Genomic DNA, 25,292 nt, shown 5'->3' with positions numbered 1-25,292 from the left:
TGTCAATATTGTTGGCTCAAGTGCCATTGCAATAAAATGTGGTTCACAAGCATAACCATCATAATTTAGCATAAAAGAGCCAATGAGTGCTGATATGAATTGATGAGCGTGATTTACGATGACAGCTGACAGAATGAGTAAGTAAAGTAACTAAAAACTGGCTGTATATAATCCAAATATAATAGATCTCATTATATAAGAGCTGATTATCACAATTAACAATCCGTTCAAGTCTTTTTATCTATTCCTTCATATCGACATTGCTGCTAACACAAATAATATTTCAGAGGAAGAGCTTATGCACATTATAAGAGCTCATACTCCTGTGATTAATACAAAAAGGAAATAGGTTGAAATAAAGATACTAAAATTTGGTAAATGTATTATTTTTGTTTTGGTCTAATAATAGAAACAGCCCTACTTATACATGTAGCTGCCTTCGTTGCTACTATTTTTTCCGGTCATCTAGTAGTAACAACAGGCATTGAAAGCATCATACTAAGTAGTGTCAAGCTATCAGTTGAGAGAATTTAGGTAAAACCTCTAATCCAATGCCACCTCTATTTGACCGCCACTATGGGAGAAGGGTTAAAAAACAGAGTGCCACTCTTTAATTGAACGCCACCTCCATTTGACCACCACTTTGACATCTTTGATCTTTGGGAGTCCATAATAGCAAGTGATCAGTAGAGGTGTCCACAAAATTTTATTAATAATGAATCATTTACATCAATAGCAATTAATTCTCAACTTCATAATTCAACTTCAAAGCTTTTTGTTTCGTTTTTCGTTAAAACATTGAAAGCAGCACCATAGAAATAATTGTATCAGGCTAATAATAGTTCCTTATTTAATGCTGTCTTGATACTTCAAAGTACATGTACATCTATATATATATTATATATATATATGTATATAAAAACGATGTACATTTACGATGGTAGATGACTAGTTTTAAGCTTTATCATCACATGTATTTGGGCGAAATGCTACGCGTAAAAGTTTTACTCTGTTGAAAAAATTGCTTCGACGCTAAAAAGGATTAGTTCAGCAGTGCAGAAAAAAAGTTTAGATCAGAAGATAATGTGGAAGGTATTGCACAACCAGAAGATGCTCGTTCCACCGAAAGCAACAGTCAGATCGCAACTGGCCAAGCAAATAGAGCAAATATTTTTGTTTTAAAAACGTTAATTTTTGTTTATGCATGTATTATTAGTATGGTTTGTTTATGTCACGTGCTCGCGGGTATATATTGTAGCATTTTATAAATTATTGTTATATAACTTATAAATTTGCAGATTTATAGCATATTATTTCATAGCACCATTGCGGTAATCTGATCGTACAATGAATCGTCACTCGTAACTTCTCTTCTATCGCACATAAAAGCTAGTTTTGGCAGAAACTGTAGCAAACATATCAATGCCCATAAAGTCTATTTATGCAACATTGTTAAACATTGTTATAAAATAAAAATATCTCTTCAAATTTAGAAAGGAATAAAAATTGAAAGCTCAAGCAAATTGCAAAGCCGTGCACAGACTATGATATCATCACGGTTAATCGCAAGCAATAGGTATAAACTGGTAAAGATATTTTTCAGTTTTCCGATTTCATATTTATTAAGAGATATTTGAGAGTTGGAGGTAAGTTAGCAGATTTATTGCATCCAAAAGGTTTAATATCGCTCAACCGGAAGGAGAGGGCAAAATACAGGCAACTTTCGCTTCACCAGTAAAAGGGCTACATTTATTTGCTCATAATTCTGAAAATCCATTTGAAAAATACAACGCCAGCCTCTATTTGAACACCACCTTTATTTGACTGCCACTATAGAGGATGGGTTGAAAAATAGAGCACCATGGCGTTCAAATAGAGATTTTACGGTATTTGTGATACACTACAAATGTTACACACAAAGGCTGATATATTATTTAAATTGATGTGAACCAGATTATCCTATCAAGTCTTACGCGTCTGAGAGTTTGTCCGGGACAACATCTTAGACAAGCTCAGGCTGGTTTAAAGTAACTCTAATTTGCTCTAGCTTATTTTCTTGTTTCAAGGTTGTTATTGTCAATCATGTTTATCTTTTATTATGCCAGCATCGACTGATTATAGGTCATTTATGCAACTAGGCCAGACTTCGCCTACGTGACTGGAGCGGGCTCAACAATAATGTTTACTTAAGAATACGTGTACAACGCTACCTTATTTCTAATATAGCTTGGCTATACACAACCGGTGTATACGTGACGTGTCAGCCAAATGATCATTGTTCACTGGCACCGCAGTATTACTACCGGCCATACCTTGCAGTTGGCGAACCTTGAGTCAGATTTAGAAAAATTTTTGTAAACAGGACCTATTTTTTGCTGACAAACTGTTCCAGACGTGACATAAAAGAACGGCCTCACGCTCTTTACTTACGCTACATTGTCACCCGACACCTGTTTACATAGATATTAGGGCCTCTGCAGATTATGGTATATAAAGGTGTGGGACAGCAGGCACTGTAATGTATATAATAAAAAGACAGTCTGGCACATAAACTCCTCAAGCATCTTCTATGTAAACTTATCAAGTAGTTGCTGCCGAGTCAGCTTATGCACAAAGCCAAAACATTTAATAACTGCTAATTTCTTTGCATCAGCTCCTAGACTACTAGCTGTTACAAACAGGTACAACACTCGCTTGGCGAAAGATGGTCACGCATGTATTGCCAGTGTTGCTGCCAGATAAAGCTAAGAATGTCAAGGTCACCTCTCTCCATCAGCATCAGCTTGAAATATAGCTGCCGTTACAATTCAGTACAGATAACCATGAAAATTGACCTCTTTGATGATAGAGTACTCTCAGTCCGATCTAATTTCAGCCCACATTTGATCAAGTACTTGCTACTGCTCGTTGCAGACGACACTGCGTTGCTCACAACTGTGAACTATCAATTAGATCACCTAATCTGCTGTCTGCTTGTGGTCAAACATATGGCACAAGTCCACTGTTCAATGCAGGGAAGTCTCTCGCAGTCGCATTAGATTCACACTACTCTGAATATAGAATATGTAAATATTTTCAAAGTAGAGTGTTTTTAAAAAGTACCTGCAAGAGACAAATATGTATGACGCTGTTACCAAAAATGTCAACTACCGGTAACTATTGTAAAAAAAATTAAGTCAAGAAAAACCTGTCAGCATGTTGCTCATCTAGATTTGGTCAGCCGTTCATCTCTATTACCCAAAGTGGTTTGTTAGTCATTCAACAAACTTCGTAATTTTGCAACCTAACAACATTCCAGTTACAGCAAAGTAAGGGTAGCTTTATGCCGCCATCTCTCAACCCCTCCCTTCCTCCTCGCTAAGCTGTTACCTCATTACACGCTAGTATAAAAGTGCAGACCTCATTACTCTATTGTTTTTGTTGTTGTTGTTGTTGCTGTTGTTGTTGTTGTTGTTGTTGTTGTTGTTATTTATGCAACCATCCTTGGGATCTACCAAGTACTAAAAATGTACAAGTGGTAGTAAGGGTAAATGCACTGTATTCACTTAAAGGTTCATGACACGCAACAAGATAGAGAGAAACCTTCCAGAAAATGATAGTCGAATTTTGGTTTTAGCCAAAGTCTCTGGCTAAAAACAGAATGCAACTTCCATCTGGAAGCTAATGTTTCTCTCTGTTTTCTCACACGCAATAAACCTTTTAGTGAATACTGTGCATTTTGCCTGTGTGATTCTAGATCAGTTACTAACAATAGATCTTCATGCTTGAACAGTTACGTATAAAAATGTCACAGTTTGCGCTATACAGTGTATGTACATGCAAGCAATGACGAGACACCGGCCCCGTATGCCATGATTGATTACAGAGATCTTCACTTGGCCTCCTTAGGTTCTCTTGGCTAGTGATAAGTACACCAGACTGTAGAGAACAGGAGTAAACTCTGCCATCTGAGTGCATAAGACGGTCATGTCTGCTGATAAAAGCAATTCAAAAATCCCTATAGCAGGTGGACAGTGACAACGCCGAACCCATCAGATGCCGTGTATCAGTATTGATAACGCTGCTCAATATGCCGTCAGAGAGAGGTGTGCAAAGAGTTGTAATAACACAAAGTTTACCTAAACGTACCAGTCTATCATTTATCGGAAATATAAGCACCATCTCTGTAGCAGTTTGTTTGCAGTTACTCTTCAAATATTTGCTTAGCACTATTTGATTCCAAACGGCTTAGTAAAAGCTTTACCGCTAGTAAGTAGTTGCCAGTGAAATTGTCTCCTAACTCACTGTTAATTCTCATAATTAAATTAGCTTTTATGCTATGAGATGACTATTCAGGATAGATAACAGTAGGATAAATCAGATATGCCTAGTATAACCCATTAGTGTGAGTGGAACCCATAGCCCACAGTTGTAGTTCATCCAATAGCTTCGGTTCTTTTTGCTCTTGGCATTGTCTTCCGTCTTTTCCTAAACCCTCCCCTCTTATTATGTGTTGGTGGCTGTTTTACTAGTTTTACGAGTTCTTGATTACTGCTGTCAACCACTGTTTTTAGTTTTTAGATGAGTTGACCCCAGAGCATATTTGCACTGACCTACAAAAAGAGTACTCGTATAGGTTTGACAGGCTTATGGCTTTGGAATGTCAAGTATAGCTATAAATTTGAGCAGTAAACTAAAAAAGCTTCTAGCTAAAACTATAGCCTAAGGTCATGCCTGAAATTAAAACTTGAGGAGGGGGTACGTATTATATTGAATTGTATATGAAATTGACTCAGCTTTGCATCAGGCACTGACTCTGATCTACTTGAATGGCATTTATCTACCCCACTGCTTCGCATGCATTGTACGCATATAATAACTTGACATTTTACTTAGCTCATAATAAAAACCTCTGTCAGGTGGCCTTATAAGTATTTATAATGTTGAGATTTCATCCAAGACTTGCTAAATAGCATTTGCCATGAGATCAAAAAATTGTTGCATATTCAGTATGATACATGTATATCATTATCTTTCATTAATGTCATCGTGGGAGATCTTATCAAGCCGTGCAATGACATTTATAATTGCTGTTGCGCTGTTTTTATATGTCACTTCTGAGTGCATAAAAAACTAAAGTATTATTTCACACAAGGTTGATAGCGTTTATGGTTGTTACTATGGTTATTATATATAAAGCTGAGATAAGTGGTTATCAAGGCCAAGTAACTCATTTCAAATAGTTTATAAAATTGACAGAAATGTTTCAACTCCACTGTTGTGTTTAGGCCTGTTGGTAAATCAGCATGAGGCAGCGCATCAAATTATTCAAATCATTGCTACTAAAAACTACAAATAAACAAGCTAGAATGATATAATTAGACAGTCATATACTAAACTATTGCTTTAAAATCTAATAAACTAGATATAATAAACAATAAAAATTATAAACAAACTAGTTAAAAGATTACCAAGTAATTGAAGAGCTAGGTAGATGCTCGCAGTCAGTCAAACGTTTATGTCTAATTGAACATTTGAAAATGTTTTTGAGCGTCGACTTTTTTAACTGCTTTATCTAAAAAGGTGTATAAAATGAATAACAATAAGTGCATAGAAAGCTTTACTTGCAAATAAGTGTGTAAAAGGTTATAAGTTATACATACTTGCTAATGATGAAGTTTTCAAATGCTTGCACAATAAACAACTTAATGATGGATATCAAGAGCTCTTGCAGACAATTTCTTTTTCTTCTAAACCAGTAAAACTAGTAAAGATAGTTGTATAGACGTGACATATATATTTACTTATATATTTTTAGTCACGCATTGACTTCTCCTAAAGTTTATGAGGTAGCTTAGTTGTTTCATGGCAGGAAGTCAACTTTTATTGGCAATGGGGTTTATCTCCCTTGCCAGCTCTGAGCTGCACTGATGAGGCTTAAATAGAAGAAACAGTACTATCTGTAGCACGAGTATATATACTGTATTTGTATATATATGTACATATATATATTTTATATAGATATATGCCTTATATAATATATATATTATATTATAATATAGATTATAATATAAATATATGTAATATTATATATAAAAATACATAGTATTAGTATATATAATATATATAAGTATTTTATAATATAGTATATATAATAAATTTTATGTATATATTATATATAGCTATATACTACTGAATGCCTGGCTTTGCCCGGCATTCAAAAAAAGTCTTTAGACAAAAAGATTTATATTTGTCTAGCATTTACAACATTTACCAATCTAATTTTTAAACTTCATATTATGAAAAAAGGGTTTTGAGCAGCTCAAATAATTTAAGAGCAAAATAAAGGATTTGTATAGGTGGTTAAATGTGAAATAATTATTAAGTATTGGTTAGATAGTCTGTTTTGCTACAATAATGATTGCAATAAAAATGAGTTGGCAATGATGCAAGTATCATGAACTATATATAAATATATACATATATACAAACATGTATATGCATAAATGTAAATACTTTACTGAAATAATTTTCAAACTGAATAAGAACAAATTATACGACCTTTTGCTATTAACCAGGCAGACAGCCTACAAAAATACAATATACTTGCTCATTTTGTTGGGCCTAAAATCTAAACCATTGCTCACTCAGATGCTGAATTATCCGTGAGTATACGAGAATGTACAGTTTAGGCAGAGGATGCACTGTGTACTCTGTGTACTACACGTTTTATGTCCAGCGTATTATGAGTACTGTAGTTATACATTTGCCAGTTCTGACCAGGCACATTTATACTTTCGGAGTTGCTTTCTCGGTTTAATTTTTTAGCGTCCGTGTACAGCTGATTTGTGTTGTAGCAACCAAAATGGCGGATGTCATGCTTCTCCGAGCTCAAAAAGCGAGCGCTCGATCTATAAATTTAAGCTGTAAAAAGCTTAAGCGTGTGCCAAAACTGATAGGAGCTATTCAATCAATTATTCATATTGATCTAAAAGGAAATAAGTTACAAGTACTGCCTGACGAGCTAGGAAATTTAATGCAAGTAAGATAATTTGCATTGGTTATTGTTAAAACGGTTGTTGAGCAAAAATAATTTGTAATAGTGAACATTGTTTGTTAATAAAATTTTTGCAAAATATTCTTATTCTTATTAACAAATCACTGACATAGTAAATATTTGTTAAAAATTATATGCGCTCGTTCTGACAAATTCTAAGGTTTTAATTATCCTTCCTTTTCTAAGTGTTAATTTAAAGCTCCTAATTTTTATTCATATTGTATTTATATACAATGTATTTGTAGGTGGAGTCATTGAATCTTGGAAACAATGAGTTTAGCATCATTCCTTTATGTATCTCACAGCTGTTCACTCTCAATATTTTACACTTGTTCCAAAATCAGCTAGAAACAATTCCTGAGGGTGTATTTGGTGAGTAACATATAAATATTTTGTTCCAAAGCGTTTAACCTAATCTCACGTGATAGGTCAACTCAGTTTTTGTTTTGAGTATGCAGTTTTCTTTTGCTTTACTGGAAATGTCGTATAAATTTGCTAAAATATAGAATATTTATATATTGATACTTCAGCGCAAATATATAAAATATACTAGTGACGCTTTGAAAATGAGGTTTTTCAAGGCATTTTGATGAAATTTTTTTTTACAGAATTTTACTCTGCTATAGTTTTTACAACTTAAATAAAAATTGTGTAGTCTTGCATTTTTTTGCTGAATTACAGAGAACTTGAGATGCCTGACAGTTTTGAATCTCAACAACAATCTACTAACAAAACTCCCTAAAGACGTTTGCAACCTAGTCAATCTTGAGAAACTCAGTTTAGATAACAACAACTTGCGACAACTTCCTTTTGAGATATGTGCCCTCAGCAGACTGAAAGAGCTTCGTATCACCAAAAACCGACTAGAACGCCTTCCATTGGAGTTTGGTTTCTTGTCTAGACTGGAAGAGTTGCATGTCCCTCTAAACAGACTTCGAGAATTGCCTGAAGTACTTGTTTGTATACCTTGTTTCTTTAATCATGTAGAAACTCAACATTACTAAACGTCGTTGAGTGTGCTGCCATTAGTGTGCTGCTTAGCCTGCTTTTGGTAATGACCCTGGTTGAGTTGGCTGCTTCAACTAATATGTTAATTCAAGTTAAAGTATTATTTGTAGATTTATTTTGAAAGTTTGTGATATTATAATTGCATCATGTTTCTTGAAGTATGGAAATCAACAGTTTTTTTGTTTTATTAAACCCAGAAAAATTTTAGCTACACAATCTGGTGCGTTTTGTTTTTGAGTAAGTTTACAATTGCAACATATGCCTAGACTCATATCAAAGCAATGAAATTAATTTATTCAGTCACCAATGTCTGTAATGGTTTAATTATACTCATTGGTTGGTCATATCTAATTTACTCTTTATTCTTCCTGTCATGACAGTGCTTTTGCGAATTTAGGCCATGAAATTGCATTTTTTACTTTTTAACACTAATTCTGATTATGGCGATAATCTTATAAATATTTCTTTGGAAGTTTGATGAATAAAGTTGAAATGATAAATTGCAGAGCTTAGGCAAATGCTATAACCTGAAAGTCTTGGATGTGGCTGCAAATGAGCTGAGAATATTCCCCACAGAGATGGAACAGCTGCCTCTTGTTGAGCTACACTGTGAGGAGAACCCGCTTCTGTCCCACCTGCCTGTGCACTCAATTCAGGAGGAGGAAGTGCTCTCTCTCAAAGAACTTGCAGCCAGATACGTGATGACAGAGCTTAAAGACAGGTAAGCATGTTTGAATTCACAAAGTAGCATTCTACACATTATGATCACACATCATTAGTGGTAACTGGTCTAAAGATAGTCTAAATAATCTTTGTGTACCTTTTGAGGGCTAGTACTACATGCTCTGAATCACTCGGGTGTTACTCAGCTGCCATCTTTTGCAAACACTGAAAACTATTGGTAACAAGTGTTATGGCTTAGCTTTATGCAATCTGTATAATGGTCTGACACGACTAAACTCCTTGAAACAATTTATCTTAGTCACTTTCATAATATGTTTCCGAGCAAACTATTAGTGATACATTGCGTAAATTTAAGGGTGGATTCTATTGTGAGAGTCTTTTATTTCCATTGTATCAATGTTTTAATTTTCAATTGCTTCAGATTTTTAAATTGTCTTGAAGCTCAACACAAACCTGTGGTAATATAAAAATACACAAATGTTTATTATTACCTCCTTGTGGCATCATTGCTGTTGGATACAGCTAAAGAAAAGCAATTTTTAAATGCGTGGCATATGGCTGCCATTCTGTCATCTACATGTAACATGATGTGGCTAAGGAGGACGACTGTTCAGCTGCTAATTGGTGACAATTACTTGAGGAATTACCAAATATTTAGGCTGCTTAATTTAGTAGTATTATAATACTTTATAATTATAATATTTAATACTACTAAATATAAGGCATAATAGTTTGTCATATATATATGTTCAGCAGTAATAAGGCTTTAATATTTTCTTTTTTTATAGGTTTTCTTCTCTTCGAGCTCATTTGAAAGACTTTCCTGAATTAAAGCGCATGTTGGCGCAGTCTAGCACTTGCGCCGTTTGCTCACAGCCCTTTCTCAACACATGGCTGGAATGCGTGCACTTTATTAAGCCACGGGTAAGCTGATGATGCTATATCCTGTTCAAGACATCTTTACAGCTTATTCTCAATATCTACATATATATCGCTCAAGGTGAACTCTAACATTTTAGCTATTTCACAGACATGACAACAACACCAGCCACAACCCAGATTATCCAACCTCATTCATCAGCTCTTACAGCAGCCCGAGTCTTATACAAAGCCATATTAAGTGTCCTTATGCCAACACCAATTTTATCTTATATTGTTTCAAGTCAAGTGTCAAATGTTTGTTGCGAAATGAGGGTAGTAGACACTAGATGATGTGCGAAATAAAGGTGGTAGACACTAGATGGTATGCGAAATGAAGGTGGTAGACACTAGATGATATGCTAAATGAAGGTGGTAGACACTAGATGATACGTTAAATGGAGGTGGTAGACACTAGATGATATGCTAAATGAAGGTGGTAGACACTAGATGATATGCGAAATGAAGGTGGTAGACACTAGATGATATGCGAAATAAAGGTGGTAGACACTAGATGATATGCGAAATGAAGGTGGTAGACACTAGATGATATGCTAAATAAAGGTGGTAGACACTAGATGATACGTTAAATGGAGGTGGTAGACACTAGATGATACGTTAAATGGAGGTGGTAGACACTAGATGATACGTTAAATGGAGGTGGTAGACACTAGATGATACGTTAAATGGAGGTGGTAGACACTAGATGATACGTTAAATGGAGGTGGTAGACACTAGATGATACGTTAAATGAAGGTGGTAGACACTAGATGATATGCGAAATGAAGGTGGTAGACACTAGATGATATGCTAAATAAAGGTGGTAGACACTAGATGATACGTTAAATGGAGGTGGTAGACACTAGATGATACGTTAAACGGAGGTGGTAGACACTAGATGATACGTTAAATGGAGGTGGTAGACACTAGATGATACGTTAAATGGAGGTGGTAGACACTAGATGATACGTTAAATGGAGGTGGTAGACACTAGATGATACGTTAAATGAAGGTGGTAGACACTAGATGATATGCTAAACTAACAAGGCCTCTCTTTGTGTGCTACCTAGTTTTGCCCCCTGTAACAAAATTTTGACTAGTTCCATTTTTAAATTGCTTACAGAAGTTGAAGCTAAAGAACAGTACAACAGGAAATAGTCTGGAAATTCCCATCAGAGCTCTTCTATGCTCATATGGCTGCTTCAACAAAAAGAATCATGAATACTATGGAGTTGCCTTCCCATAATCAACTGATTGCCTCCTATTGAACATTTTCATCTCAACCTGCTATTGCTCAACTCACTGCTATGACTGTCTACTAAAATGAGTTTGTTACTCGCTTTTAAGGTAATGTATGAGACATGCACAGAAAATATTTGATGTTTTGTGATCTCTCTAGTTTCAAGTTGAGAATATACTTGACTATCCATCAGTTTACACCATACAAGTGAAGTAATGGTTGTAAGACCCTCGGTTTTTTATCCTTGCATTTCACTTTCTGTTTGCTGATATCCAACATTACTTTTAAAAGTAGCTGCAAGCTCGTTACATTGTCTATTATTTTTATACATACCAATCTGCAGCTATTCATTAAGGCGTGTAAGAACTGCCCTACCAATTTTATTATGCAATATATCTTATTTCCGAGGGCTTACAGCATTGTACAGCAACACTGTATCGCTACTATGTGTACTTGATACACACTTGCACTTTATATTATATTTGTATAATTAATACAAATGGACTCACCTAGTAAATAGCTATATGTTATAATTCTGTAGTAACTGCATGGCCGAATAAAGAGGGCGACTACAATTGATAGAATGTACAAACACTAATAAAAACAAGCAATATAAAAATAGATATGTTGTGGGAATACTTTTAAATATACCACCTAGAGGAACAGAATGAAGAATTGTCAGCTAATCATGTATAGATACACTAATTTGATAACATAGTACAGTAGATACAATCTAAAAGTATTACATAACAACCACACTCTTCCAATAATTAAATCATTTATGTAACTTTCAATCGATAAATCTATATAAAATACTAGAAAAGCAAATTCTATACATTCTTTAAAACCAAAAGTGACAATCGATGAGTATAAAGATTTTAGCTCCCTGCGTAGAGCGGGCCGTTTAGTTACACATCCAACTTCTTATTTGCACAATATATGGTAAGACTACACGAAGATAATTAGATAAGCGATGAGGTGGTTGAGTTGAGATGCGGGCCAAGATAAGCAGCAGTCTACAAGCTGTAATAGATTTTGCTAAGTAAATATTATGCTACGGAAAAGGAGTTGGATACTATAAAAAATGTTCCTTGCGCTCCTCAGACGCTCCTCCTAGTTCGTCCCTCTCCGTCTCCTCTGATATCCAAGCATTCGGCTAAAAACAATATGAAGGCTATTTATTAGAGCTAGCATACAGTAGCAAGTGGATTAGCAGATGCAAAACATATGCCCAGTAGAAATGAGCTTTCACCAATAACGCATGTCTGCTGCTAGCTAGGAACTGTACAAGGACGATGCGAGGAAACACATATTAAAGGTTTGCGGTTATTCACTGAGGTTATTCACTGACACTTCGCAAAGACTGGCGGTAAATCTGCTGATGATGCTGGCATGTTTATCAACTGCTAGTAGCAGATGCATTTAGCGGTAGGCTAACTATAGTCTAATTGTAATTGATCGTAACAAATATTATGGCTGAGGCTATTTCCTGCAGGAGCAACTCTGATGAGTTTTTATAGCAAAGTTACTGGATATAAATAAGAGCTTAAAATTTCTAGCTAACTATGAAGCTTGAAATCTCAGAACGAATCAGACCAATCTCATGACTTACACATAATTATGTACTTGACTTACTTACACATATGTACTTGACTTACAAACACATGTGTACTTGACTTACACATATGTACTTGACTTACAAACACATATGTACTTGACTTACTTACACATATGTACTTGACTTACACATATGTACTTGACTTACTTACACATATGTACCTGACTTACTTACACATATGTACCTGACTTACTTACACATATGTACTTGACTTATTTACACATATGTACCTGACTTACTTACACATATGTACCTGACTTACTTACACATATGTACTTGACTTATTTACACATATGTACCTGACTTACTTACACATATGTACTTGACTTATTTACACATATGTACCTGACTTACTTACACATATTTAATTGACTTACTTACACATATGTACTTGACTTACTTACACATATGTACTTGACTTACTTACACATATGTACTTGACTCGAGTTTCACCAAATTAATATGTCTAACCCTTTTTATTTTGATTTTACCCACAGTTCTGTAAAACAATAAACAATGATTGTCCAGGATGAAAACCTTGTTTTTTCAAAACTGGCAACTAGAACTAAATGGCCAAATAAAGTTATTTTATGGACAAGAAAAAACAGCAAATCTAAGATAGCTGTAAAAGCTCAAATTTGCTTTCTTGCAATAGATTGAAATCTGTTTTAAATCTACCAGTAAATGACAGATTTGGAAATGTCTTCAACAATATTTGGAGTTGTCTTCTAAAGTTGCATTAAAAAGGTAACTACCAATTGCAGATAATAAATGAGTAAGGTACGGGGATGTATTTCCTCATAATCAGGGTCTGCTGAGTAAACATGTTATAAGGGATACTTTATGTTACTAACTTTAACATTCCTCTCACTAAAATTCTGCCAAATTGAAATAGTGAATTAAATTGAGAGAACTGCTTTAAAATTAACAAAAGCTCAAATCCATAAAAACAAAAAATTTCTAGCAAAATTAACTTTATATTGAGCAACTGTACATAAGCAGAACGTAGTAATATTAACACTTAACCCTGTTGTTCAGATATTTCTCTCGAATGTTTTCACATAAAAAAGATCGTTTAAGAAAACTAGATTTCATCAGTCAAACCCATAGCTACGCTGAATACTATTACACAATCTTACAAAATGAGATGAGCTAATAAAAGAGATATGAATGTTTGAATAGATGATCAGCTTAAATCAGCTTGAAAAACATCAGAGCTGCGAAGTGGTAGCAAATGAAGAATGACAGCAAGACAGCAGGGGAGATCATGGAAAAACATACCAGAGGCTCAAACAGCACCTCCTCAGTGCCATTTATGTGGCTGCCAGAGAGAGAATCAGTCAAATCAACAAGGTCCTCGTCATCATTGTCCTCGAGTAGGTTGAGAGTAGAAGGTCCGTGTGCATTACGCACGATCTTAGCAGTTCCTTTTCGCTTCTTTCGAGACGTACTGAAGAACTTTTTGGCTAACAGAGCAAATTTTTTCTTTGAAGCTAAAATGAACAATTAAAAATCAAAAAGCAACAAAGAGTTGTAAAAAGGACCTAACAAAGCTGAAGCTGCATAAATCTCAAAAATCACGTAGCAAATTATGAGACGAGACAAGTAAATACTTAAAAAGACTCACATGCACCCATAGATTTCAGCTGATCTCTGAAGTCATGTACATCAGTCCTATCTGTGCGATCTATGGGAACAATAGATGGACTCAGCTCCTCAGCTGGCTCTTGGCTAGGACTAGTCGGCAGCACTGCTATAAAATAGACAGAGTCTTCTGCTTACACTGGCCAACTTTTCAGAGACAACCATAACTTGTCTTACTATTTTTAACAGACGGATACAGGCTAATTGAGCCACCAGTCATGATTAACATATTCAGAAGATACCTACATGCACATATGTACATGTACATATGTGCATACCATGGTACCATACATGTATGGTACCATGCATGTACATGGTACATGTACAATTTATATGTATATGTACTATGTACCGTACATGTATGGTATGTACACATACGAAACATGTATAGTATGTGAATACCACACATTAATACCGTACATGGTATGGCACATACCATACATGTACACATACCACACATGTACATGTATGGTATGTACACATACCAAACATGTACAATGTACATGTATGGTATGTACATATACCATACATGTACACATATACATATACCATACATGTACACATATACATATATGGTATGTACACATACCATGTACATGTGTACATACCATACATGTACATGTGTGGTATGTGTACATGCATGGTAAGTGTACATACCACACATGTACATGTGTGGTATGTGTACATGCATGGTAAGTGTACATACCACACATGTACATGTATGGTAAACTAAACTAGAGACTACTAGCTGACTATCTATATGGCAACATTTCATTCCAATGACTCACAACGTGTCTGACTCATAAATGGCTGAGTGATACTAGTTATTGTCTCACCAATAATTGATATCAATTACTGATAGACTAATTTTTGTGTCACTGATACCACAAGACTCATTGGCTGCCAAAGATGTTGTTCATTGGCTGCCAAAGATGTTGTTCGTGTCACTGCTTGTATGTAAACCAAGCTTTGCATAACTTTGACAGTAGCTATAGGCTAATGCTTAACATATATCAATTAAGAATTTTAATTGGCTACAACTGTCAATAGTAGCATGCCAAACTAGTAAATATTAGCAAGGAGTTATGTGCAGCGAGGGCTCCAGCTATAGAAGAAGAGATCAAATTAAACTCACCTGGAGTATCACTGCTAGGGCTGATGCTGCGGGGCAAGGAGTTCTCATCGCACTCGGAGGGTCGGGGTACCATCCAATTGGGTGGTCCCCTCTCCAACGCTGGAGACAGTTGGCTCAGCTGCCTGTTCTTCTTCTGCTCATGTGCCAAGCGAGTGGCTAATATATCTGCACAGGCACGATATTAATGAATAATTTCTTATCATGCGCAAATTTGTTAAATAAGTTTTTAAACAAATGAACCATCAATACCTGCCCATTGTCTCAAGTAAATTATTTTTCTATTGAAAAACCTTTGTGTCTGACAAATTGACACTGGTGTACAGCGTGTATTTAACGCTGCATGACAGTGTACATGTTCTGACGGGTTATATATCTGGATATATAGCGCAGTTGTGGGTTATAGTACTAGCAGATTATAAGTCCCAACACTGCACTGATTAGAGAAGTTATTCTATTTGTATTCAATGTGAAATTTCTAGCAATCTTTAAATATATTTTTATTAAGATAGACTATGACTCACATATCCAAGGTTATTTACTTACTGGTATTATACACTCTACACAGATATTAAATAATTTTGTGGCAAAAAGTGAAAAAAATGGCATAAATCGGTATGAAAATCAAAAACACATAAGCTGCTCATCTATTTATATACTTGTATATAAATCTCAAAATCTGTAGTTCAGTTTGTCCAGCTATAGCTATTAAAATATTGAAATGAAGAACCCGTATCGCAGAAGATTTGATCTCAGAACCTCCAATTCACCAGGCGAATGCCTTACCAATTTAGCTACGTGAGATTGATGGAGTCATTGGGCGATATATGTCACTATGTGAGTGAAAATAAGCTACCGCTCTACATTACGAAGTAACGCCATTCTATGTATTAGTAAGAGCAATAGAAAACTAGCTCACTTAAATTAGCTATAGGCAATGTGCCAGGCTATTGGCAAGTAGCATTGTATATAAGCTGAGTTTATAAGTGTGGCATTGCTATCACTGTTTATAAGCTGATTTTTAATACCCATGCAACGCCGGGGATTCTGCTAGTATTTACGTATATAAATCTCAATTTTTGTCGTTTGTTTGTCTTTTATTTTTTATCGTTGCTGTGTCTAGTTATAGTGATTAAAATATACGGTAGCTATGAAAAACCCACCCTATACTGGAATTGAACTTGCAACGATTGCAATTATAAGTACGCAAACACCCACACCTAACCACAAGGCCAAGCTGTCTAATCAAATAATATCCTTATTGCAATTAAAGCTAAATACATTGTATGTACATTTTAATATGAATTAATAATACATCTTGTGTTTGGTCTTCTTTTGAATTTGTTTTTAAAGCCATTTCAAAATCCATTAATCATTTTTCTTCATTTTATTCTTTATTTTAAATTGCGGCATTTCAATTTCAAATGTTTTGTTACAGTGAAACTGCAATGAAAAAATTTCAATCCTCAATTTCCGGTTATTGCAAAGGGCAATCGCTAGAAATTGTAAAACTAAATATTGTTCACATGGACATTCTTGACTTGGAATTGACTCAAAATTCTCTCTAGGTTCGGTCAGAAAAAGCACCCTCGTGTGCTTCATCGATGTATTTAATTTTGGTTTCTCATTTTAACATTTGTGCCAGTATCAACTATTGAGAGGTATCAGTATCGTCGCATTCGAAATTTTGATGGAGAGCTTCTGCAGTAACAATAACCCTTTTATAGACACACTTCTATGTACTCTTTGTTATTATGTATTCAACATATTCACAATTTTTTTCTGTTTTATCAGTTCGTTTTAATTGCATCAGTGTCAATTCATTTTTTATTGTAACAAATCATACTTTATGTAGCCACTACTTGCTAATTATTTCAAATTTAAGCACCTTCACAGTTGTTTTATTTTTTCTCTAATTTATTTCAACTCCACAAAACACTTCTTGCATGATATGCAGTTTGAAAGTTAGAATGGTAACTATTGTTATATGTTAAATAAAAAAAAAACTTTCTTTGCATAGACTTTTTTATTACCAGGCAACGCCGGGCATTTAACTAATTAGATCATAAAGGAGAGATTCTAAGCTTTATCTATTTTTATGGCCTTCTGAGAAATAAATGCAGCAACAACTGCTTGACAAGCAATAAACCAGGGAAACACGCATCCAGTTTCACGTTGTTCACCGTTTAGGGAGTCTCTCCCCCTTTCTTTAACTGCAATGTTGGTTGCCATAGAAATACGCATTTAGTTTCATGTTGTTCACTGTTTAGGAAAGCATACCCTATATTAAACCACTATGGCGAATCCATTCATGCACCATATGCTCAACCTCAGTATTGGCAATGTCGAAAGCCTGTCATAAACCCATCATGAAATACGTGTATCTTGTGGAAATACGTGTATCTTGTGGAAACACATGATCAAAAATAAATGGTGGTGACTTACCTCTCTCAAACTCCAGAGTTCTCATGAAGTCTTCATTTCTCTTCAGCTCTCTCAGAAACTCCTCATTCTGCATGATGAGCGCTAGTCTACAAAATGTCGTTGTCCTCAAACAAACGCTTGTTCATCATAGTCAACCCATTACTTTCACCTGTACACTGCTGTCAACCTACTGTACCCATCTGCCATTCACTCATCTAAACACGCTAGTAATATTATCCACTAGTAACAATGTCCACACTGAAAGTTGCTCTCAGGTGGTACTCCCATATGCAAATTAGCTTATTTGTAGTCGAGTGTTTCACATAGCTAGAAGACTAAACGCGCTAATGCACTGTCTTTCAAAAGGTATTTCGGGAAGCAGAAGCTATAATCTACTGTATAGCTACAAGCAAATAGATGACAGATTGCAGTTATTACTACAGCTATTGTTGAGCACAAGAAACCAGCCTTCCATACATCGTAGCCTGGGGGAATTATCACCGCACCAAATGGTCAACTATTGAGAAACTACAAAAAAGGTTTTCATAAAACAAAACAGCAAACAACTGTTTTGTCATTCATTCCTAAACAAGGTGCCAGTTTCTTCTCGCAAACACAAGACTATAGACAACCTGAATACATGTACGCATGAGAGATGAAGGGTAGATAAACGTTTTACACCATAAAAGGAATGCTGAGTGATAATAACTGAGAGATGACAACACCCATAACTGAAACCGTTTATATTTTTTCACTAATAGTGATAGCATAACTGAAATCGTGGTGCTGTTTCTCAATTGTTCTAAGCCAAGCTTACACGTGGAGTTTTCTAGCCATTTAGCATCTGATGGGAGCTACCATTAGAGTTATTCATTGTCAACACTTGATAACTTCTGCTATAAAGTTGGAAGCAGATATGCAAAGGATGTCTGATGGTGAGAAATTAATGATTATAGAGTAGAAAAGTTTATTTTAATCTGGAATCATTCCCTCATGAAGCAATGCTTTATTATTCCACACTTATTCATCATCAGGAGCACAGTCTAATAACCAATGTAAATGATTATTATTCTATCTATATAAAAAACTATCGACTCAACTCATTGATAAACTTCGTGCGAATGCTACACTTCGCTTCCTCGATGAAATTTCTGTAACAACTAATTTACAATAAGATAAGATTTTGTTTAAGAAGCAAATCTACTCCCAATATAATTATTGGTGATTTGTCATCAAGCCTAATTTCCTTAATTATAGAGTTGCAATTAGATTAAATATATCATGTACAGAGTCTATTATTACAAGACACATTCTTATTGAAATATTTTAGGCATAGACAAGGTTTATTGCTAGTTACTACGAAATACTAAAATTTTTCAAACTTCCTTAATATTATTGTGAAAATACCAAACCTTACTCTTAAATAAACTGACAATATGAAAACAGCTCTATTTTTTAAATTCCCCCTATATAATACACTTACACAAAAGTTATATAAACTACTGCGTGGGCAGCTGTACAAATTCCTAGATGACAGTGTTTGGCTGCAACATCATGCAGAAAACAAGTTAAAAGATGCAAGTTGAAACTGAAGCTTTGGCATAATTATAATGCCATGACATTTTTACCTTTCCAAAATCCTCATGTCCATGCCTCTGTATATTTAAATGATATGATCACGGAACAAACAGAAGAGCAATGGTGCAAAACTTTGAACTTGCATTTCGTTTACTGACATTCAATAAATATCTTTCACAGAAATTTTACATGGAGCAAATGCCAACACAACTCACCTCTCATCTTCGAGGAAACGCTCTGTGTCTCCTTCCAACTCATTTGAGTCACATGACTCCTGCAACCGCCTTTGATTGGCTTCTATTTGTCTCTTCAGAACGTTTGAGCTGAGTCGGTCTCCCGTTGCCTAGAAGGCAGCAATCAAGAGTTATGTCCACCTTGCTCAATACAGTAATGTAGCAAGGTAATACCCATTTACATCACTGTTTCACATGATCTCAAGGTCAAGTAATTGCGCCATGGAAAATTTTTTCTGTGGAATGCATCGACGCCCGTCGGAATGAATGTACTACTATTGAGCTACTTCTTGTGAAAGTTGAAAAATGGTGCGTGCTGTTGTTCTGTAGCCTAAGTGCTGTTGTTCTGTAGCCTGAGTCCTGTTGTTCTGGAGCCTAAGTGCTGTTGCTCTGTAGCCTAAGCGCTGCTGTTTTGTAGCCTAGGTGCTATTGTACTGTAGCCTAAGTGGTATTGTTCTGTAGCCTAGGTGCTATTGTTCTGTAGCCTAAGTGCTGTTGTTCTCTAGCCTAAGTGCTGTTGATCTCTAGCCTAAGTGCTGTTGTTCTGTAGCCCAAGTGACAGAACTATCCATAACCGTATGAATTCTCAATCTAATCACGATGAAAAGACCAGTTCCAGCAACTAGTAGTAAAAATAACGACACTAGACAATAATTATGATAACAAACAGGCGTATGGAGCTGCCACACCTAACCTCTACACTAAGAATAGAGATATGTTGCTCCCGTGGTTCGCTGAAAATTTAATGTCTTAAGATTTTTCTAATTGGCAGCTCAGTTAGCCAACCCAGACTCTCTCCTCCAAAGCAATCTCTCGTACTTTGCTTACCCCAACCTCCACCCTTACCGGACCCATTCTCACCTCTAAAACATAAAGGGAATGGATCTAAGAACACAGTAGTACATCCCATTGTTTGTATAGCTAAGTGGACTTGTTGTTTGTGGGGGCGATGCACCGGTAGTGATGCAACTACCATTTCAAAGCCAAATGTATCAACATCCATCAAAGATCCGCCACCACAGGCCACAAAAAATCAATGACATTAGTGGTTAAATACACAGCTAAAGGAAGAGGTTTGCTGCAAACTGACATATGATACCTAGCAATGGTCCACTACTAGTCCAGTTCAGGATTTGAAAAGAATGGATAACAGAAAGCAAGCACTACTTCTGTCTAGCACACACAGCCAGGTAGATCCACGGCACCCGAAGACAGCCTTGAGTCGTCTGACCAGAAATCACAAGCTAACTAAACCAGTAGAGAAAAATGACTTCTTCATCAAACACTCAATGGATGTCTTTTAGCAAATGGAAAGCAGCACTTTGATTACCAAGCTATAAGTATAATTTGAACGATTCTTCATTACTATCTACATGACATATTATTTCCTTTTTCATCCGAGTAATTAAAGGACTTCAGAGTTAACAGCTTTACGCAGTGATAAAGTTTAATATTTTAATTCCTATTAAAACAATTTCAGGCTTGCCTCCCCTTACATAATAAAGCATTTAACTGCTGCCGACTAGATATGGCGACTTAAGTTTTGTGTGGTGGTTTTCAAGGTTGACGATTTAAAAAAAGCAACAATTTAAAAAGATATCGCCAATCTTATATACGATATGATCGTGTAAGGCCGATTTATCTCACACCTGACAACTTTCAGAGTGAGCGATACTGAAACTAAAACGCGCGGGCCTTCTAGTCTTATAATAAGCCCATTCTATAGCCTTCCACGCACACTGGCATTCATGAAATAAATGTTTCTAATTATCATGAAGCAGTTTCATTTTAAGTTAGAATATACAAAAAATATCAACAAAAGTTTACAAGTTTTTTACATATAACGTGAATCATCTATTTGCAGTATCGAATCGTCAGGTGATTTTCAGAAATCTAAAGCTCTACTGCCGACTACGCAGTTTTATTGCTGCCTACTTAACACTTCATAGTGATATGCACAGTGAAAAATAAAAAAAATGGACGGTATAATATTTATAAAGGAGCCTAAACATAGAAGAATGTACATGTGTTACTTAGTATTATTTCAAGCCTGATAAAGAATAAATACAAATTTAAAGAATATAAAAGCCTGCTGCTATATGAGCTATCATAAGAGCTATATAATATTGCTCTTGATATACGGTACCTCACAATAAACTTGAATCCCTTAGGAATAAACTCTTGAAATATTTGCTATGATAACAATGTACTCACAACTATTTTTAGTAAAAACTCATTTTTATGGAAAACATGAGGTTATCTTGAACAAAATTCCACAAAAACCTTCAACAAAAAAATCCATGTCATAATAATGCATTACTCATAGCACCAAGTTTTTTTAGTTGATCAAATAGATAGTCAGCTAAATGATGACTCAAATTTGTGTTTGTCATTGACTTGTGCTTTTATTACTTATAAACAGGCTTGATAAACATTTAGAAACTGCTTCGTGGGAGAATTACTAATAATTTAGAAAAAATTGCTTTTACGTGACAAATTTTGCGATATGCATCGGCATTGCTGATGTTACACCCTTTTGAGATGTGTCGATCACACTTCCTGTTTATAAAGCATGAGATCAGCGCGTTTGTTCACATAAAATATTCCGAGTTATCAAGCTCAGCACAGAAAATAGTAGATAACTCCTGTAATATCACTGTCCATCCTTCAGTTCACATGTTAGGCGGAGTCATACATTTTCATAGTGGGCATTCAGTCACATCAAGTTGTATGCTACTGTAAAAGAGCCAGATACTTACGGTTGTAATATGACCCTGTCGACTCTTGTGTGTGAGGGAAGCTGACCGTCTTGGCTCTCTGTTGTTGTGGTGCAGGGGAGCAGAACGAGACTTGGTAATCGAACCCTCAGCCAGGTGGGTTGGTAGCTTATTCTTCATTGAGTGTGATTGATGCTTGGAACTTACGCTTTTTGGTGGCCGAGGTGGCGGCAAGTCGGAGGGGATAATCCTATCCAAATACAACTCATCCATGAGTTTCAACACTGGACAGTATAAAGTAAACAGTATATATGATAGCAGAGCTTGTCATGCTGGATGCCAGCCAACATCCAATCTCCCTAGTTAGATATCCAGGGCGTAGAATGACTAGTTGGCCATTACAGATGGAGCAAAGAGTTGAATGGCTTTACCATGAAGGAATTTTGTACTCAGTATTTTTGCCACAACATAATGAAAACTGTGGCATATTTCATCATCTTATGGTGTGTGAATGAATAATGGAATTTTATTAGATGGAATGCGGTTGGTTTCTTGCGACCAGGAAAGGATTCAGCAAAACAACCTCAGCCTGGCTTATGAATAATAAGCTCTCCTTATCAAATTTCGCAACAAACAGCTCAGATGACTGAACTGAATTGATCATAGCTGTTGAGATAGTCTACAACAATGCTAATTTCTAGCTAATAACCTCTCAGAGGAAATTGGTGAGAGCAAAATGTTGAGAATGACAATAGCATGGGAACCTGTGATTGTGATAGTTCGCACTTGCTCTATGATCTTTGCCCAACTCGCATAACTACTCCAATTATATAGCGGTACAAAGCATGGAATTTTAACAGAAACTCTGAGTCTAGTCTGGTGATCATGAATGATAGTCAATCATACCAGCTACTCTTGGCCTAGCTGTACAAAACTAACACATCAAGTATACACAGTACAAGTACAGTAGTATTAACTGTACCAGAATATGGGAATGCCAGGTATACTGGAGTCTGGTGGTATAATCATACCGGTATAAGATTCTTATAGTACTGATGATAGTAAGTCTGTTAGTATCAACCATGCCAGAATCTGATGGTACCAACCATCCAAGAATCTGGTGGTTTTGAACATGCCATAATCTGGCCGTACTGACCGTCATGGAGTCTGGTGGTTCTAACCATACCAGAATCTGGTAATACAACCAGACCAAAATCTGGTGATGCGAACCATACCAGAATTTATTGGTTCGAACCATACTCGAACCTAGTAGCCCCAATCATACCAAAACCTGGTGGCACCAACTATACCAGAAACTAGTAGTATCAACCAAACCAAAATCTGGTGATATCAATCATGCCATAATGAGGGAGATGCTTAATCAATGGTAGCCTCAGATATGCTCGTATGTATGTTTTATGTCATCGCTTATCTGTTTGTTTAAATATTTCTCTAAGCTCAGCTGCCAACGATGCCATACAAAAGCAAATAAGATAGATAGTACATCAGTTTGTGTTTGACAGCGCAGAGATGAGGCGAGTGCTTCCGGTTTTCCTGCTGTCAGTACTCATATATGGCTTCAGTACTATTTCATTTTACCAGAGATATACATTAAGATCAAATACAAAATGAACATAAGATAATCAAAAGAACCATTTAACATAATCTGATACTACTAACCAGACGGGCCTAATCTGATACTACTAACCAGACGGGCCTAATCTGATAGTACAACCACGCCAGATTCTGAATGTACAACCATTCCAGACTCTGGATGTGCAGCCACACCAAATATAAAATGTACACCAAACCAGCCTCTGGATGTACAAACACACCAGCCTCTGGATGTACAAACACACCAGACTCTGGATATACAAATATACCAGACCTTGTTAGTACCAACCATACCAGACCTTGTTAGTACCAACCATACCAGACCTTGTTAGTACCAACCATACCAGACCTTGTTAGTACCAACCATACCAGACCTTGTTAGTACCAACCATACCAGACCTTGTTAGTACCAACCATACCAGACTCTGTTAGTACCAACCATACCAGAATCTGGTAGTACCAACCATACCAGAATCTGGTAGTACCAACCATATCAGAATCTGGTAGTGCCAACCATACCACAATCTGGTAGTTCCAGCCATACCACAATCTGGTAGTTCCAGCCATACCAGAATCTGGTAGTTCTAACCATACCAGAATACACAAAACTGACCTGAGAAAGCCAGAAGGCAATTTGCCAAGCATGGGTATGAGCATTCCTGACCATTCTGTATCATAGCGAGTCCTCGGAGTATTATATAATATGGGAGCACTAGAGGACCCAGTTTTAGCTTTTGTTCTTTTCAGAGACCCCTCTCTAGGAGGAAGTACGGGCGTGTCATCAGCAGCTGTCGGCAACCTTTCAGTAGAAGATTTCATACCGCTCGCTGGTTTAGGTGGCCGAAGGGGAGGCTGTAAGACACAAAGATAACCATAAACCAATGATTCGGTAATTTGTTTCATGACTGAGAAATGTTACTAACAGGTTAAAAGGTTGCAGCCATTGTTATCTAGCATACAAATCAGAAACCTTTGCAATCCATTGACTATAAACTACTCCTCTCGTCTCCGGACAGTTTACATCACACCAACTGACATCCCCCTGACATCGTCTGTTTGTACAGATTTTGATATCTGCATACATTGTCTTTATGTATGTATACATTATCTTATGTTGTTCGTTGTTATAAAACTTAATCACAAACGTGACAAAGTTGGACAAGGATATGGGATGACTACAGGAATTTCTATGTATAAAATGTAACCAAGTTTGGCTTACAGTTGTCAAGACGTTGGACCAGAAATATATCAATAAATACTGCAAGTTCTACAGTTCAACCAGTCTCAGGTAAAGATTTCCAAAACGGAATTTGAGTGTTCCTTGGTAAAATAAGAAACAGCTAAAATTGAATGATGCTTTCACCATGCTGCATTGTTACTGACTACTGTACTGTTACTTACTACTACATTGTTACTGACTACAGCATTGTAACTGACTACTGCATT

General features: G+C 36.0%; 2 protein-coding genes across 4 annotated transcripts in view; one reads left to right on the top strand and one right to left on the bottom strand.

Moving 5' to 3' along the window:
- The first annotated feature begins 6,844 nt into the window (after positions 1-6,844).
- On the top strand, positions 6,845-10,907 carry LOC137394564 (leucine-rich repeat-containing protein 69-like). The gene is made up of 6 exons (XM_068081296.1): positions 6,845-7,021; positions 7,282-7,408; positions 7,718-7,986; positions 8,551-8,765; positions 9,517-9,652; positions 10,770-10,907. The coding sequence occupies exons 1-6, from the start codon at positions 6,845-6,847 to the stop codon at positions 10,890-10,892; spliced, it is 1,047 nt and encodes a 348-aa protein (XP_067937397.1). The 3' UTR covers positions 10,893-10,907.
- A 90-nt stretch (positions 10,908-10,997) lies between these two features.
- The window catches only part of LOC137394543 (CUE domain-containing protein 1-like), a 29,673-nt gene continuing 15,378 nt past the window's right edge, over positions 10,998-25,292 (bottom strand). Inside the window, exons 5-12 of one of the 3 annotated variants that reach the window (XM_068081286.1) lie at positions 24,460-24,698; positions 22,275-22,482; positions 19,498-19,625; positions 17,726-17,811; positions 15,284-15,448; positions 14,132-14,254; positions 13,786-13,997; positions 10,998-12,042 (exon numbers count right to left, since the gene is read on the bottom strand). In XM_068081286.1, coding sequence (XP_067937387.1) covers positions 11,962-12,042; positions 13,786-13,997; positions 14,132-14,254; positions 15,284-15,448; positions 17,726-17,811; positions 19,498-19,625; positions 22,275-22,482; positions 24,460-24,698 — 1,242 coding nt within the window. In that variant the 3' untranslated portion in view covers positions 10,998-11,961. Of the gene's footprint in view, positions 12,043-13,785; positions 13,998-14,131; positions 14,258-15,283; positions 15,449-17,725; positions 17,812-19,497; positions 19,626-22,274; positions 22,483-24,459; positions 24,699-25,292 lie in introns of all 3 variants that reach the window. The other 2 variants (XM_068081278.1, XM_068081270.1) reach the window with 2 other exon arrangements.

Source organism: Watersipora subatra, chromosome 1 (assembly GCF_963576615.1).
Source record: "Watersipora subatra chromosome 1, tzWatSuba1.1, whole genome shotgun sequence".
Lineage (NCBI taxonomy): Eukaryota > Metazoa > Bryozoa > Gymnolaemata > Cheilostomatida > Watersiporidae > Watersipora > Watersipora subatra.
This window is presented reverse-complemented; position numbering and strand designations above follow the sequence as displayed.